This window comes from Mauremys reevesii, linkage group 6, assembly GCF_016161935.1.
Source record: "Mauremys reevesii isolate NIE-2019 linkage group 6, ASM1616193v1, whole genome shotgun sequence".
Lineage (NCBI taxonomy): Eukaryota > Metazoa > Chordata > Testudines > Geoemydidae > Mauremys > Mauremys reevesii.
Genome location: NC_052628.1, coordinates 85,977,897 through 85,993,326, shown reverse-complemented (window position 1 = coordinate 85,993,326; position 15,430 = coordinate 85,977,897). Strand labels below are relative to the sequence as shown.

Here is a 15,430-nt window from a genome sequence, read left to right as displayed (position 1 = left end):
GATGAAAGCGGTGACCAGTGGAATGACATTGCATTGTCTAAAATGTGACATTTCATATTTGAAACATTGTGGCAGCATTTCCTTCTGGAGGTGATTCTTTTGAGAAGGACATCACAGCTTAGTGGCTTGGCATACTGTCCCTGTAGATATTTAGCGTGTAGCAGAAGCTAATTAGTGGAGATTCTGATTTAGGGTCTAGTCCAATATGCTAGTAATACTGCAATAATATAAGAACACTGCAGTGCCAGTGAGTTCTCAGTTGCATATACTAGGACTTGGAAACAAGGACTTCAGTCTCATTGGGGTTGTATGGATGTGCAATTTCAAATAAAAAATGAACCATAATAAGGCAACTGTCTCATGCATCTGACGAACTGAGTATTCACCCACGAAAGCTTAGGCTCCAATACGTCTCTTAGTCTATAAGGTGCCACAGGACTCTTTGTCGCTTTTTACAGATCCAGACTAACATGGCTACCTCTCTGATACTTGTCTTAAGTAATCACCCGAGAAAATACACCATAATTTTATCCATACATTTGTCACTTTTGTGGTACTGCTATAGCTATAATACAGATATTTAAGTGATAGGTTATTAAGTTAAAACTGTAATGCTTTTAAACCTGTCATAACCTTAGTTACAGTGAACACTAAAGATGGTCTTTACCTGAAATGTTAGTCTACAGAATGTATGACTATTTTAAAGTGATGTATATACAGTAGTATTATAATCGCACTTTAGGCAATACAGTCCCAATCCTGCAAGGTGCTGAGCACCTGCAACTACTACTAAAGCAGGACCTCTCAGAAGTACTCAGCACCTTGCAGGAATGGGCCCTATACTAATATTTTTACCCATTGATCTTTCTTGGGAAACTCCAATTAATTTTGTTTAGAGTTACCCAAAGGTGTTGTGGCATAGAGGTGTGGATGTGTGAGGGGAGTGGGCGGAAAAGAGAGGATGCTTTAATGTATATATTTCTCAGAACACAAAGCTTTTGCTCTGATTACAAGTTGCAAATGAAATTTACTTAGATTACTGAATGGCATGAAAAAGATTGATAATTACTGTACCAGTGCAAAGAGTAGAATCAAGACTGTCAGTTAAAAATGTACTGCTGCTGCAATGGTGTGTGATCGTTCTGTCATGTACTCATCACTGTGGATTGTGTGCAAGTCACACCACTGCTGTGTACGTCCGTTTACCTCTTTGGGTATGGAATTTTGTGTGATTTAAATTGTTAGTAAGGTGCTTTGAGATCCTTACATGAAATGCACTGTGAACTTCATTGGATACATTATTATTAATGATTAAATGAATAGAATACTTTAAGGTATATGCATCATATTGATTGGTATATATTGTGACAGGGTCAGGCCAGATGGCTACAGGAGAGTGTTAGAAGGCAGATATATTAGTCCCAGATTAAGTAGATCCCTTTTCCCTGGGTAAGGTAACAGGGGCAGTTCCAGAACAAGCAGGAACGTGCTGGGACCAGCTAAGGCAGGCAAGCTAATTAGGACACCTGGAGCCAATTAAGAAGAAACTGCTAGAATCAGTTAGGACAGGCTGGCTAATCCGGGCACCTGAGTTAAAAAGGACCTCACTTCAGTTTGTAGTGTGCATGTGAGGAGCTGGGAGCAAGAGGTACTAGGAGCTGAGAGTGAGAAGACATATTGCTGGAAGACTGAGGAGTACAAGCATTATCAGACACCAGGAGAAAGGTCCTGTGGTGAGGATAAAGAAGGTGTTGGGAGGAGGCCATGGGGAAGTAGTCCAGGGAGTTGTAGCTGTTGCGCAGCTGTACCAGGAGGCACTCTAGACAGGTGCAGTCCACAGGGCCCTGGGCTGGAACCCAGAGTAGAGAGCGGGCCTGGGTTCCCCTCAAACCTCCCAACTCCTGATCAGACACAGGAGAAATTGACCTGGACTGTGGCTTCTACCAGAGGGGAAGGTCTCTGAACTCTTTCTTGACCCACATGGTGAATCTTTGAGGCGAGCAAATCTGCCAATAAGCACAGGACCCACCAAGGTAGAGGAGGAACTTTGTCACAATATATATCGACTTTATTTTGGATACAAAGGGCTCAATTCACCCCTTCTGATATAAGACGATGTACAGTGAACACCCTTGCACTAGTGAGAGCGATTGCACACCAAGGGCAATTCACCCCATGGAAAACTAGGCAGCTCTCTCACCATCACTTTCCTTTAGGATTTCACCAGAGGAGGGCAGCTTTAAACTGGCCTTGGCACTCCATGGGAAACCCCATCAGTGGAGCCTACCTGAAACTATGCTAATTAATTGTATTTATCAGGTGCTTTGGCTATGTCCCTTTCCAAGCCAGCACTGCCCAGTTTGCTGGCCAGTTATAGGCTCCAAGAGGAGTGGGATTTGTAGGCATCCCTCACTGACGCAACCCTCTTTCCACAACTTTCCCCTACAGAGGCACTGAGTCCTCAATGGAAGTCAGGTTACATTGGCCTGAATCAAGACCCACAAATATAAACAAAGAGTCTTTCTTACCCAGACAGAGGATCCAGAGGGATGAGTAAGGGCACAGGAGTCTTCTGCAAAGGTTCCTCTGTTCCTATGAGCTGGGCAAGGATGTCACCCAATAGCTCCTGTAGTCCCAGAAAAACTCCAACTCACTTCTCCCTGTGGACAGGAGGGGAGCTAGCAAGATACCAGAGTAATCCTGTTACGTTATAAGCAGCGTGGATATTTTTATAGTTTTGGAACAATAACAAAAATGCATTCTACTTCTTTTCATTTACAGTGTGTAATAACAAGGCCCTTCAGCTTACCAAGCATATAAAGACTTAAAGCTCTCTTGGCAGTGGTTCTTACTGGGCTGACAAAGGACGGCTGTGGTAGGTCTTAGGTCTCAGTTCAGGAAAGCACTGATGCATGTGCTAAAACGCATACTTAGGTACTGCCATAGGTCATGATGTTTTTCTGAAGTGGGGACTGATTGCTGAATCATTAATTAATGATAGTTAATAAAGAAGTAAGTATATATATTGCATCCACTGGGCCAAAACCTGACAGGTAACTATAACATGTACCTTGCTGAGCATTTATTTCTGTGAGAGTTGCAGGTGCACTATACCTTTCAGGATTTGGTCCAACTGGAGCAGAGGCACTCAGCCCCTTAGAGGCTGTGCTGAACATCTTACAGCCTGGGTCCCTTCTGGTCTAAATGCAGCCGGCAAGAATGGCATGAGTTCAGGAAGTGCCTTCTCTGCGGGTGTAATGACTGATGAATCAGTCTTACTTTTACAGGTAAGGCAGACAGATAGAGCTGTGTCAGCCAAGTTTTGGTCACCAAAATACAGTCATCTATCATAATTGTACCAATGGTATTTATTTTCCTGATTGATTCTAATAAAATCAGCACACAGTTCTACCACACAACTCTACTGTGGTTTTGCGGCATCTAGCCCTGGGGATTAGAGTGGGAAAGTTCTTTTTTTAATTTGCTTTTTAAACTTCGTATCACTGATAAGATAAATAAACAATAATAAATAAAAGAACCATATTTCACAGTTTATAGCTTTCATTAATTTTTAAGGAACAAGTCAAAGAAATTGCTGAAACAAAGCAATCATGGATGCTGTATGATGAGCCGATCAAAGAGCCACTTTAATATTTAACGAGACCAAAAACTTCTTACAACTAATCATGTTTTACTGGCACTTGCCCTTTGGCCTGGCAAGTGACTGTGTGTTTCTAAGGGACTAATATTTTTGACTTTCCAATGAATTATCATTTGTACAGTAAGTAAATGTGGCAGGGTGGAGCTGTTTGCTTCATTAGTTTAGTTTAGGAAGCAAGATCTTTGTTCACATATCTTGATATTAATGATACTTTTACTTAAAACAATATTTCCCATGATTTAATAGTGCCTTTTCAGCCAAGGATTATTCATATTAATTAATTGAATTAATTACAACATCCTTATACTACCAGATGGATATATTGTGACTCAGAAATGAATGGGCCCTGATTCAGCAGAGCACTGAAGGATGTGCGTATGTTGATTCCTAGGCCTTGTCTACACAACACAGTTTTGTCGGCAGAAGTCAGTTTTCATCAACAAAACAGTGGAGGTGTACACACTGCAATGCTCCTTCTGCTGATGTAATTCTCCTGCTATGCTGACATAATAAAACCACTTTGATGAGCGGCATAGAGCTTTTTGCGACCAACTTAAAGTGACGCAGTGTCAGTATAGACACTGCACTTGCTTATGTTGCCCTAAGTGGCCTCCAGAGGGTGTTCCACAATGCCCATCATGACCACTCTGGTCAGCATTTCAACTTCGCTGCCCTGCAGCCAGGTACACAGGCATGCACCCTGGAAATTTTGAAATTCCACTTCCTGTTTGCTTGGCATGGAGAGTTCACAGAGCACCTTCCCAGCAAACGTGCTCCTTCCTGGACTACACCAGAGTTGTTGGATGTGCTGGGTCTGTGGGAAGAGGAGGCTGTTCAGTCGCAGCTCTGCTCCAGCCATAGGAACTTTAATACCTACAGGCACATTGCTCGTGGCATGGAGGAGAAAGAGCATGACAGGGACATGCAGAAGTGCCGTGCTAAGATTAAGGAGCTGAGGCAGGCATACCAGAAGGAAAGGGAGGCCAACCATCACTCTGGTGCAGCATTAAAGACATGCCACTTCTACTATGAGCTGCATACCATCGCCAGCTGCGACCCCACCTTCACTGCCATAAGCCCCATGGATACTTTGGGGGAACTGGAGGCAGTGGCTAGCAGAGTCAACCCTGATGATGAAGCAGTGGACAAGGAGATCGAGTTGGAGGAGGATGTGGGACAGGTGACAGGGTCATCTGGAGGCGTGAAGAGCCAGGATCTCTTTTTGACTCTGGAGGGGTCTAGGGGTCAGTATTCTGGCTCTGGCATGCCTGAAGCAGGAGAGGGGAGCTCCAGCAAGTACTCATTTTGCTTTGATACTGCACAGTGACATGAGGTGGAGGTGTCCTTTATTTTGTTAGACGGTGCACGTGGGAGAAGGGATAGAAATTAACAACACTCTAGGTACTGTTTGTATTTGCTTCTTATTTCCCAGTGCAGCTACGCAGTGGGGATCCTGCGGAAAAGTTTGTTAATGTACACCAGGATTTCCTGGGAATCTTCCATAGAGATCTCTAGAAAGCTATCCTGCAGCTACTCTGCAATCCTCTGCCAACGGTTCCTTGGCAGAGCTGCTTTTTTATTTTCCCCATTGCAGGAAACTTTGCTGCACCAATCAGCAATTACTTCTGCAGGAACCAAAGCAGCACACAGACAAGTGGCATACGGACCCAATCTGAAGCTGCACACATGCAGCTGCACCCTTGCATCCTCGGGTACCCTCAGCTGTGAGATATCAGCTTCAATCACACCCACCTGTGGAAAACAGTGCCAGTATTCACAATAGTGTCCCAAGGCGCAGGTAGTGATCCCCTTCTGAAACCATCCAGATCCTTTGTCCCTTCTTGCCAGGGGCAGCTCCAGGCCCCAGCACGCCAAGCGCGTGCTTGGGACGGCAAGCCGCGGGGGGCGCTCTGCTGGTCACCGTGAGGGCGGCAGGCAGGCTGCCTTTGGCAGCATGCCTGTGGAGGGTCCGCTGGTCCCGCGGCTTCAGCGGACCCACCGCAGGCAAGCCACCGAAGGCAGCCTGCCTGCCATGCTTGGGGCAGCAAAATGCCTAGAGCTGCCCCTGCTTCTTGCACCCCCTCACCACGTTTAGTGCTCTCGCTGTACTGCATGCTTGTCAAGGGAAAGTGAGAAAGAGGCATATGTAACTTTTATGATTCAGGACTGATGCTGTGTATAGGTTTTTAGGTTCTGCAGATGTGCCCTTGAGGGCCAGCTCCTACGCATCAGCGGAGCACCTCCATCAGATAAGGAGGTGAACATGTTTCAAGAAGTTTTGCTATTGTCTGATCATGCTGATAGCGAGCACAGAGCATGGAGAGAGACAATAAAGGAAAAACTCAGAATGGATAGCTAGGAGAGGAGATGGGCAGGTGTGGATAATAGAGGAACAGATGATAAAGCTCATGGAGGACCAAACAGAGATGCTCAGGTCCCTGATTGCACTGCAGTCAGAACATATCCGTGCTCGACCCGCCCCCCTGAAGCCCATACAGAACTGCATTCCATGCCCTCCTCAAACTCCCACACACACACATTCCTCGCATATTTCCGGCCTGTCACAGTACCCCTTGCACTCCACCCCTAGGGACATGTTCCATAAAGACAGCTGGACTTACACACAGCTGTGAGAGCTTCATTTGAGAGAATGCTGCTCAGTGTCATGTCCTGTGTAAGAAATGGAAATCTGTATATTGCTGTTTAATAAAAATTTAGTCTTAAAAATTAAATGATTCTTTATTTGTGTCCTATGCATGGTTGTTGCAGCAGAAATTCGTAGAGTGGCAATTGGCATATTTGCAGACTACAGTTAACCCTCAGGCAGGAATCATTACAGGGATCATTCAAGGTAGCAAGTAAATAATGCCTGGCTGAATGCATTACAGAAAGACACATTACTGGGACTCATTATCAAAATGCTGCCTCAAAGCCTCCCTGATTCAAATACTGCAGCCCCACTTTGAGCCCCTCTGATAGCCCTGGTGTCTGGCTGCTCAAAATCAGCCATAAGCCAATCTACCTCAGTGCTCCACCCCTGGGGAAACTTTTCCACCTTGGCTTCACAAATGTTATACAGATCACAGCAGGTTGCTATGACCATGGGAATATTTTCCTCATTGAGGTCTAACCTGCCAAAAAGGCAGTACCAGTGAGCCTTTAATCTGCTAAATGCACATTTAATGGTCATTCTGGATTACTGTGGGCATTTCCACAACCTCTATTGGAATCTTCTGGTCTGGAAAGAAAGTCTCTGCATGCAGCTTTCTATACAGACCTTTGTTCCTGAAGTTGTGTGTGTCATGCATAGGGTCCTACCAAATTCGCGGCCACAAAAAAGTCGTCATGGACCGTGAAATCTGGTCTTCCCCCCTGTGAAAACTGGTCTTTTGTGCACTTTTACCCTATACTATACAGATTTCACAGGCATTTCTTAAACTGAAGATCCTGACCCAAAAGGAAGTTGCAGCGGGAGTCACAAGGGGGTCGCGGTATTGCCACCCTTACTTCTGTGCTGCCTTCAGAGCTGGGTGGCTGGGGACTGGCAGCTGTTAGCCAGGAGCCCAGCTCTGAAGGCAGTGCCTCGCCAGCAGCAGTGCAGAAGTAAGGGTGGCAATACCATACCATTACACCCTTACTTCGCACTGCTGCCTTCAGAGCTGGGTAGTCAGAGAGTGGGAGCTGATGACTGAGGGCCCAGCTCTGTAGGGAGCAGCACAGAAGTAAGGGTGGCAATACCATACCATGCCATTCTTACATCTGCACCGCTGTTGGCGAGGCACTGCCTTCAGAGCTGGGCTCCCAGCCAGCAGCCGTTGCTTTCCAGCTGCCCAGCCCTGAAGGCAGTGCCGCCAACAGCAGCAGCACAGAAGGATAGCAGTGCCGCAACCCCCCCCCCCCCACACACACAATAACCTTGCAACTCCCTCCCCACAACTCCTTTTTGGGTCCGGACCCCTACAATTACCATGAAATTTCAAATTTAAATAGCTGAAATCATGAAATTTATTATTTTTAAGATCCCATGTCCATGAAATTGACCAAAATGGGCTGCGAATTTGGTTGGGCCCTAGTCATGCACCTTCCCTGACTACCCTGTGCTGATGTCAGTGAAATGACCCCGGTGATCCACCAGCACCTGCAATACCATAGAGAAATAGCCCTTTCAGTTGACGAACTCTGTTGCAAGATCGCCTGGGGTCAAAATTGGGATATGCGTCCCATCTATCACCCCACCGCAGTTAGGGAATTCCACTGCTGCAAAGCCATCCACTATTCACCACCCATTGTCCAGAGTCACGGTCCTTCGTAGCAGGGGGCAATTAATGGCCCTGCACACTTGCATCACTGCAACACCCACAGTGAACATCCCAACTCCGAACTGATTCACAGCTGACCAGTAGCACTCTGGAGTTGCCAGCTTCCACACAGCAATCTCCACTCACTTTTCCAGTGAGGGCAGATCTCATTGTGGTGTCCTTGCACCGCACTGCAGTGGCAAGCTCCACAGACAGTTCCAGAAAGGTGGTTTTGCGCATCCAAAAGTCCTGCAGCCACTGCACGTCATCCCATATCTGCATCACAATTCAATCCCACCACTCGGTGCTTGTTTTCCGAGCCCAATAATGATGGTCCACCATGTGCAGCTGCTCCATGAATGCCAACAGCAATCTTGAATTGTTTCTTTCAGTGGCACATAGAAGGGCAGGCACCACAAATTCATTTTCAGATTTGCAGGTCATGAAATACTGCAGGGTCAGCTGTGATGTCTTCATAATGTTTATTACAAGACTGACGAGCAGTGCAGGATCCATACTTTCAGGCAGAGATGGCGGGTGCCAAGTTTACAGGGGAAGTTGAAAAAGGGCACAAAACGTAGTTGGAAGCCCATAGATTGATAGGATGGAAGAAACTGCATCATGGGGGCAGTGAGCCCACCTCCATAATGCACTACTATCCATTCCCAGAACTCCTAGTGTCAGAAGGTGGTGATTTGAACAGTGGGATAGCTACACATGGTGCACTGCTCGAGCACCAACTGTGGACATGCTCCACCCACATTATCTGGGTTGAGGGGCAGCAAAAGAGTGTCTATTAATAAAACACATGCCTATGTCGGTTGTGGCACTTCTATGTATTTTTATGGAATCAGTAACGGTCTAGGTCTTTTATGGCAGTGTATGCAGCATGATTGCACTGTCTAACAGTGATGACTGTATTTTTGACGTGCTACACTAACACTGAAGCACTGATAAATATATGGGGAAAGATTTACCAACTGCTTTAGAAGTAATCTGGACCCTGACTGAACTTTTATTAGGCTCACCTATCATTTGCTGTTTTGACATCAGAACAAGAAAAATATTTTTTATAACAACTTATGTAAAGTCCCAGAAGGAGGAATGATCATCTAAAAGAATGGAATCTTGAAAAGTATAAAATCTGTCCTGATATGGTTTCATAAACTAAAGAAATTATCAGACAGAAAAAAATATATTAATCAAAAAGTATATAGCTTTTAAAAAGAAAATATTTTGGAGTCATTTACAACAGCTCCAATTCAGAGATAATCAGAATTCCATTAAATGATCATACTGGGTTAGATTTGTTAATTAGCTTTGTTAGGATTTATTAATTTGTATGATCAAGTTGAAATGGCATATCAAGAGGCAATAAATCACTTGGAAAATGGAAATAAAAACATTTTTTTAAAAAGAATCAAGGTTAAAGAAGATCCTAGTTTTAAGAAAGTGCATCTGTTTAAGAAAATAAAAAATCCTTTGTGAATATTCATACAGGCCTAGTTTCAGAAAGGCATTCCTAAGAAGTTCAACATATGCTTAAGTACTTTGCTGAATCAGAGTCTGATCCCAGTAGTTACAGATCATTATTAATCAGATTATTTAATCCAAAAGAGTGGGGGTAGGGGGTTAGGCTATTTAGGAGAAAATGAATAATTTGTAATAAAAAAAATTCAATAAAATTTGCACTTTTTTCTCTTAGAAAATTATCTACAAACAGGCTGCAGAATTCTTTTATATTTTAATTATTCAAAATTATTTATAGATTTCTTCAGTGCATAAATTTTGGTCTGCAATAATTCATAAGCAATTCACTGTGAATATTTAAAAAAATCACATAGCATTAGTCAGTCCCCAGTCCTTCAATGAATTCTGGGTGGATGCAGAATCAAGGTCATAATTAGATATGTCATATGATATTGACTGGGTGACTGATGTAGCTAAATAACAGAATGAGTTTTGAATTGCAGATTCAACTGTAAAATCAGCAAATTGAAATTCACATTGGTGCTTAGTTATTTATGCAATTTGAAAATCACAGTTTGTTATTTATACATTTTGACATTCAAATTTTGGCAAATATTCAACTTAAAAATTAACTTTTCTCAAAGTCTAGTTGACTGGAATGGATTCTTCACTAAAATATTCATGGACAATTTATTTGCCAGAATAGTAAAGTTTATTCACTGGAATATCTATGAACTATAAATACTAGCAAAGAATCCTGTGGCACCTTATAGACTAACAGATGTTTTGCAGCATGAGCTTTCGTGGGTGAATACCCACTTCATCGGATGCAAGTGGGTATTCACCCACGAAAGCTCATGCTGCAAAACGTCTGTTAGTCTATAAGGTGCCACAGGATTCTTTGCTGCTTTTACAGATCCAGACTAACACGGCTACCCCTCTGATATTATAAATACTAGAAGGTCATGAACACAGTGAAAGGAAATATATGAATAATTGCAGATTTCTGTAGGTGAATATCAATTCTCCCCTCCCAGGTCACGGTCAGTTCTTCATAGGAGGAAGGGAGAAATCTTGTGGGTCAGGTATGGAATTGGGAATTAAGAGAGAAATCACTCTGGCCCTACTTCTACAATGAGCTCTATATGGACAGACGGCTGTAGAGCTCACTTGAAGTCAATGGGGTTTGGTGCAAGACAGGGAAATGTCTGCACAGAACTCATTATGTGATACCTTAGTCTCTCTGTATTGTAAAATGAGTGTGTTAGGGTGTTGTTAGGTTTTGTTCTGTAGTGCTTTGAGTCCCTTGGCTAGAAGGTGCTAAATAAGTCCAAAAAATCAGTATATAATTCAGAAATAATTTCTTTGAAGGTACCACAATATTGAGAAATTGATCTTGGTAGTGATTGCCATCCATTTGCATTGATTAAGAGATGAATTTATGATAATAGGCAGTAGTATCTTGCTAATTTGTTCTTACAGGCTCTGTAAAGTTAATGGGCACAAATAGAAAATATCAATATCCACTCCCTCAGTTTGGCATTCATTGTGCACATCTTCACAAAGAACCCAAAGGAATTCTTTTAAACAAGTTTGTTCTTTTCCATCAGGTTGGTGGTCACACCATGTTGCCCATTCGTTGGATGCCTCCTGAGAGTATCATGTACAGGAAGTTCACCACAGAAAGCGATGTCTGGAGCTTGGGGGTCGTTTTATGGGAAATCTTCACCTATGGCAAACAGCCATGGTATCAGCTCTCAAACAATGAGGTGTGTATAATGCACTGTGGATAACAAAATGTGCTTCAGATGGTGGAGTTTAACTAAAGATATGGATGTCACAAGGGAATCGCTGTCTGATTGGAAAGGATAGCACACAAGTTGCAATGTTATTTACTATAAAAATCACTATAGACTTGCCAAAACTTAGGGTATTATTGCAAGTGTCATGGTTTGGGTCCATTTTTCTCTGGCTTTTTGAATTTTTCCCACTAAGAGAGAAGGATGTTATCCAAGTAGACTACAAGAAAGTTGTGCGGTAGATAGGAACCTGCCTGGGGTATGGAGCAATAACTGAGGTGCCAGGTGTTGCAGTCTTGCAAAGAAAGGGGCTGGAGTATCTTCAGCCCAGCCTCTGGCAGTCTCTATTACAGGTATCAACCAGTGTGTGTAAGTGACTCAAGAACAATGCTGCTGTCCCATCCTAGTCTATAACAAATTGAGGGGATCCGGAAGTCCTTTGAAGCCCAGGAAAACTCTGCCAGGGATGACCCCTTGTATCTCCAGTCACTGACCACCTGCCACTGTGATGCCTCTATGAGCATGTGGGAGGGGATGGTTCTGAGTGAGAGAGGGGCATGCAGCATGTGGTTTGGAGTCTGTATCACAAACCCTACCACAATTGCCAATAGTTAGAGTACTTGTGCTCAGTCTCAGTAGAGGCTTGTGTGTGTGTGGAAGCTGAACTGAAGCCCTCAGAATGAATTACCCTGGTAAGTAGGGTGAAAGGCATTGGTCCTTCCAAGTTAGGATTTTGGCAGGTTGATGGAACAGATTTGGGAAGTTTATACCATAGTTTCCCGTGATTTACCAGTTCTGTAGACAGAGAATTTCAGTCTACAGGGCTGCCAGTTTAGCCCCTTTCATAAGAAATAAATTCACTCACACTCAGGGCTTGTCTACAGAGGAAAATTGTACCAGTATTAGGCAAAGTATGAATTTAAACTGCTATAGCTATACCAGTGTCACTCCCCACGAGGACCCTCTTATTCCAGATTGCCTTTTTCCAGTTTAGCTGATGTCACTTTGGAAGTGGTTTAAGCCAGTGTTTTTCAAAGTTCAGGTCATGACCCGGTACTGGGTTGTGGCATGTAAGGCACTGGGTCGCCTTGCTCAGCACCCAGGGACTCTAATGGCTCTGGTCAGCACTGCCAATCGGGACGTTAAAAGTCCTGTCAGTGGTGCTGCCCGACTAAGGCAGGCTAGTGCCTATCTATTGCTCCATTGATTCTTTCTTTGCTCTCTCACTAGGTGATCGAGTGCATCACTCAGGGCCGAGTTCTGCAGCGACCTCGTACGTGCCCAAAGGAAGTGTACGACTTGATGCTGGGTTGTTGGCAACGGGAGCCTCACATGAGGCTCAACATCAAAGAAATCCATTCCCTCCTTCAGAACTTGGCCAAGGCTTCCCCAGTTTACCTGGATATTCTAGGCTAGAGCCTCCTAGCATTTCCTCTTATGGGCTGCGTGAATGAATGTGTTCAACGGCCGCTGAACTCCATCAAAATATGTTCTTAACTCTGACAGTAGTAATGACAAAGATGCGGAGAAGCTTTCAAAGGGCAAGCAATGTGCACTTCTCCATCTGTAGACACAGTATTGACTTTTTTGACATTATTGAAATGTATCTCTTTTCTCTTTCTGTTTCTCTCTTTTTTTTCTCTCTCCTATTCAATCTGGCTTCTGCGTTATTGTAACTCTGCATAGACAAAGGCCTTAAAAACCTGATCTGTTATATCAGCAGACACTCCAGATTGCCCACCACAACTAACAATGCCTTGTTGTACTCATGCCTTTGATGTGGATGAAAAAAGGGAAAAAAAATATTTGACTTGAACTTTGTGACTTCTGCTGTACAGATACTGGGAGTTCCTCTTGATTCACCTCTACTTTTTTTGCTTCGGCGTGTGGGTGGAAAAAGAAGATTGGTGTTCTCTATGGGAAGCTTATTTCTAGTTGAGATAAAGCCAGATAGAAAGAAAACAGCATTGTGTGATCCACTATATGGAAGAACCATGGGATTAGATGGCATCCAACCCCGCTCAAAACACTGAAATGATTTAATGGAAGGAAAGGATTCTGTGCTTTCCTCTGGGAGCCTGTCTGAGGAGTAAAGGGATTGTTTAAAGAGTGTGCTTGGTTAGCATTTTTCATCATCAGATCCAGTACTATGGTCTATGGTAAAAAGAAAAAGATGCTTCCTGCATTGCACTAGATTACACAACACTATGATAAGCTAAATACAATCCCTCAACTTGTCTTAGAGTAGGATATTGTGATAGCACTGGTATAAAAGTGTTCTCCAGCTAGCCTTTGGTAATACAGGCTGAAGCTAGGCTGATTAATGTACAGTGTGCATTTCAGGGTCAAGTGTTGAAGCTGAGGACTTTGATCAGACAAGACAAGCTGTAGATACTGTGCTTGTCAGGCAGCATATTCCTACTGCTCTCCCTCTCCAGTCCCGTTTTTTCACTGTGCACTGTGAATACACATTCATTCATTGTGCATGGTCTTCGTCGATTAATGCCCTTTGTGCAGAAACTATTGCTCATCTTGTTGTACACCCTAATAGGAATAGCAAATCCATAAAGGTATAACATATATTTAATTAGAGGGAGCTAATGGAGGTCATTAGCTACATTCAGATGTCTTTACATTGTTACAGATATGATACTACGCAAATAATCTAAAACATGGAAATAGTAGATTATGTTTGAGCCATGGCAGGGGATGATAGAATTAAGGCCCTGGAGACAGCTAGGTGTGATCCTGCGGTTATCACTTGACATTATAGCATACAGACCCTGAGTTCAGCACCAATTTCTGGTTGATATAGTGGTGTCATTCCCAGCATCCACTGTTCTGTAATTTATTTATTTCTGGTTGGAAAGGCATTGTGTGCGTACAGTATATGCATGGCCACTGTGCTGATGGCAAGTGCATGGGCATCTATGTTTATTTTTCAAACAGATGCTGAAGATTTAAAATTTAGATTTAGGATTATTTTTCTTATGAACTCTTACAAATGGAAAGAAATCTTACCTGTTCCTCAAGAACATTTGCCTCCCTCTGTGAGGGGGCCTTGCTGCAAAAAATTGTCTTTTTTTTTTTTAAATACTATGAGCCAGATCAAAGAGTAGTAGTAGTTCTTTATCTTTGTGTTGTGGTTATTTTATTTAATACATTCAGCATTTTATTTTTGTAAGTGTTCCCATAATATTTTAATATATAATTTGCTTGCATATATTATTTATTAAAGCACTTTCTTTTTTCCTTCAGTGGCTTTTAAAGCCAGTTCTTAGAGATTTTGAACATTTTCAGAAATAAAACAATTGACTGGACAGTGATGGAGTTGAATCTTCCTCTATGTCAGTGAAAAAAAAGCATTAAAAATAAACTTAACAATGTAACTATAAAGCCATATGCAGTATTTCTTTAATAAACCAGATGTTATTTCTGAACCACTAGAACTGGAAATAAAAAAAAAAGCAAGAGGAAGACTCATACAAAATGGGCTTTAAGATTTTATCTGGGCTGTCTTAGAAGTTTGAATAGCAATAGCCCTGTTTGAAAAAGATTGAACATTCAGGGAAACCCATTCTCTTGAGGGACCGAGTTTTATGTTTTTAAGAAATTCAGTTTCAATATAACAGAAAATGGAAAAGAAAATGTGAAGTGTAAGAGTCCACTGAGACTACACCTTTAGTGTGAAGAGGGAAGGGTTGTGTGTTGGGGAAGGGAGGTACAAAACTCCTACCTGTTGTATTCTGTCATAGTTCCTTATGCCCTTTAGAAAAATGTATCCTTTTTGTCTCCAAGATATTATTCTCTCTGAGCAATGTCCCTAACCTAAAAGCAAACAGGTAGGTTTTGCAAGAACAAATGGAATGTATACCAAAAATGAAGAAAAAAAATACAAGTTGCTCTAGTGGCATCCTTTTTTCATTACTAAAAGAGCAGACTAGAGTCATGTGTGGGGAAAATATAGTGTGTTAGAATACACTGTGCAACAGCATATCAGTATGTCAAACTTAAAGGACCAAATGTTCTATAGAGCCAAAAATATGAATAAACTTGGCCTATATCACACATGTGAACAGTAGTCCATAAAAGCTATAATCAGTGTAGACTAGCTATTAACTAAAGCTAAACCAGTTTTGCATTTATTCATAAGAAGGGGTGTAAGTGTAGCAAAATGAGTGGAAAAGAGAAAAAGAAATACG

The 15,430-nt window shown here is 42.6% G+C and overlaps 1 protein-coding gene across 2 annotated transcripts in view; it reads left to right on the top strand.

The window, feature by feature from the left end:
* NTRK2 (neurotrophic receptor tyrosine kinase 2) overlaps nt 1-14,351 on the top strand; it is a 275,271-nt gene extending 260,920 nt beyond the window's left edge. For both annotated transcript variants that reach the window (XM_039543228.1, XM_039543226.1), the window contains exons 17-18: nt 11,040-11,198; nt 12,459-14,351. In XM_039543228.1, coding sequence (XP_039399162.1) covers nt 11,040-11,198; nt 12,459-12,644 — 345 coding nt within the window. In that variant the 3' untranslated portion in view covers nt 12,645-14,351. The remainder of the gene's footprint in view (nt 1-11,039; nt 11,199-12,458) is intronic.
* Nucleotides 14,352-15,430: the final 1,079 nt, after the last annotated feature.